Source organism: Anarrhichthys ocellatus, unplaced genomic scaffold (assembly GCF_004355925.1).
Source record: "Anarrhichthys ocellatus isolate YVR2014 unplaced genomic scaffold, GSC_Weel_1.0 scaffold6098, whole genome shotgun sequence".
NCBI classification, from domain to species: Eukaryota; Metazoa; Chordata; class Actinopteri; order Perciformes; family Anarhichadidae; genus Anarrhichthys; species Anarrhichthys ocellatus.
Window position 1 is genome coordinate 1 of NW_022286072.1, and position 1,542 is coordinate 1,542.

Consider the following 1,542-nt stretch of genomic DNA (forward strand, 5'->3'; position numbering starts at 1 on the left):
AAAAACAACAATAAAAAGTGCACCTGAAGGCAGCATGTCTCCACATGACGTCATCGTTCAACGTTATCCGGATTATTTTTAATATGAACATATTATTTAGTGGAGCAGCAGGGTGCGCGCGCATATATATATATATATATATATATTTAGCTAAAGCGGAAGTGGCCGGTCAGCTGACCTGCTCACGTGACTCTTCAGCCTCTTGGAACGAACAGAAGGTCCGGTTCTCCTCGTTTCTCTCCGTTAATCGATCCTCTGAAAGCTCTCCGGTGATGGCTGGACGCGGAAAACTGATCGCCGTGATCGGTGACGAGGACACGTGCACCGGATTTCTGCTCGGTGGGATCGGTGAGCTCAACAAGAACCGGAAACCCAATTTCCTGGTGGTGGAGAAGGACACGAGCATCACGGAGATCGAGGAGACCTTCAAGTAAGAAGAGCCTCAGAAACACCAACTCCGTTCAGACGGTTAAAGATCAGCGGATATACACGTGATCATCGGTTATCTGGTTTCTGTTGAAACGCATTTAATCACGAGGACGCAAACGTCACATCGGTGACGTCACACAAGTGATGCAGTCAGCTGTAGAGAAGAAGTCTGTAAATGCAGTTTGTGTCTCTGATGAGCTGATTTAAAGTCAGTTAAAAGTGAGGGTTCAGGGTTTCCTCTTCTTCATCATGAATTCATTTAAATGATGTTTCTCAAGCTTTTCTAAATGTTTGAAACACTTTTCCACAGTGAACTCTTTAAGTTGCTGATTTTCTGACCTTACTCTGGTGTTCTTCCTCTTCCTCGTAGGAGCTTCTTGGCTCGTAACGACATCGGCATCATCCTCATCAACCAGTTCATCGCCGAGATGATCCGTCACGCCATCGACGGCCACATGCAGTCCATCCCGGCGGTGCTGGAGATCCCGTCCAAGGAGCATCCGTACGACGCCTCCAAGGACTCCATCCTGCGCCGCGCCAAGGGAATGTTCTCCGCCGAGGACTTCCGATAGACGCCGATCTCTCCCGATCGATCCTGAACCTCTCGTATCGATATATATATATATATATCTATCCATCTATCTAGATATCTATATATAGATATCTATATCTATGTGAACTCCTCGACGGGTCTTCATGATGAATATAATTTAAACATAATTCAAGTTTTTCTTTTCTCTCTGTGCTGAACATATGTGAATGTTTAACGTGTTTTGTTTCCAGACGTTGTAACTTATTAAAGATTAGAATTGATGTTAAAAATAAAGGATGTTGTTGTTTGTGACGTTCTGGTTCGTCTGTTTTATTCAAAGATTAATTTACTTTTTAAATATGACTGATAGCTTTGATTTATTTCTCATTTAAATGTTTTATTTGTCCAAACTCACAGATACATAAAGTATGACTTCATCTCATCATTTCGACTTACCACGGGCATGGCTTATTATCAAGTCTAACTTTTCATCTCTTTATTTATTTTGTAGTTTTTCATCTTTTTTGGTAGTTTTTCATTTATTTTTGTACATTTTTGAAATTTAATTTAATTTAATTTTT

General features: G+C 41.1%; 1 protein-coding gene across 1 annotated transcript; it reads left to right on the top strand.

The window, feature by feature from the left end:
* Window positions 1-176: 176 nt before the first annotated feature.
* On the top strand, window positions 177-1,273 carry atp6v1f (ATPase H+ transporting V1 subunit F). Its single transcript, XM_031842054.1, has 2 exons — window positions 177-430; window positions 800-1,273. Exons 1-2 carry the CDS (start codon window positions 273-275, stop codon window positions 999-1,001), a joined length of 360 nt encoding a protein of 119 aa, XP_031697914.1. The 5' UTR covers window positions 177-272; the 3' UTR covers window positions 1,002-1,273.
* The last annotated feature ends 269 nt before the right edge of the window (window positions 1,274-1,542 follow it).

Excerpts from the sequence above, each read along its gene's own strand:
- atp6v1f (XM_031842054.1), top strand. The coding sequence starts at position 273 with ATGGCTGGACGCGGAAAACTGATCGCCGTGATCGGTGACGAGGACACG. Across the intron at positions 431-799 it reads GAGATCGAGGAGACCTTCAA|GAGCTTCTTGGCTCGTAACG; the intron begins GTAAGAAGAGCC and ends TCTTCCTCGTAG.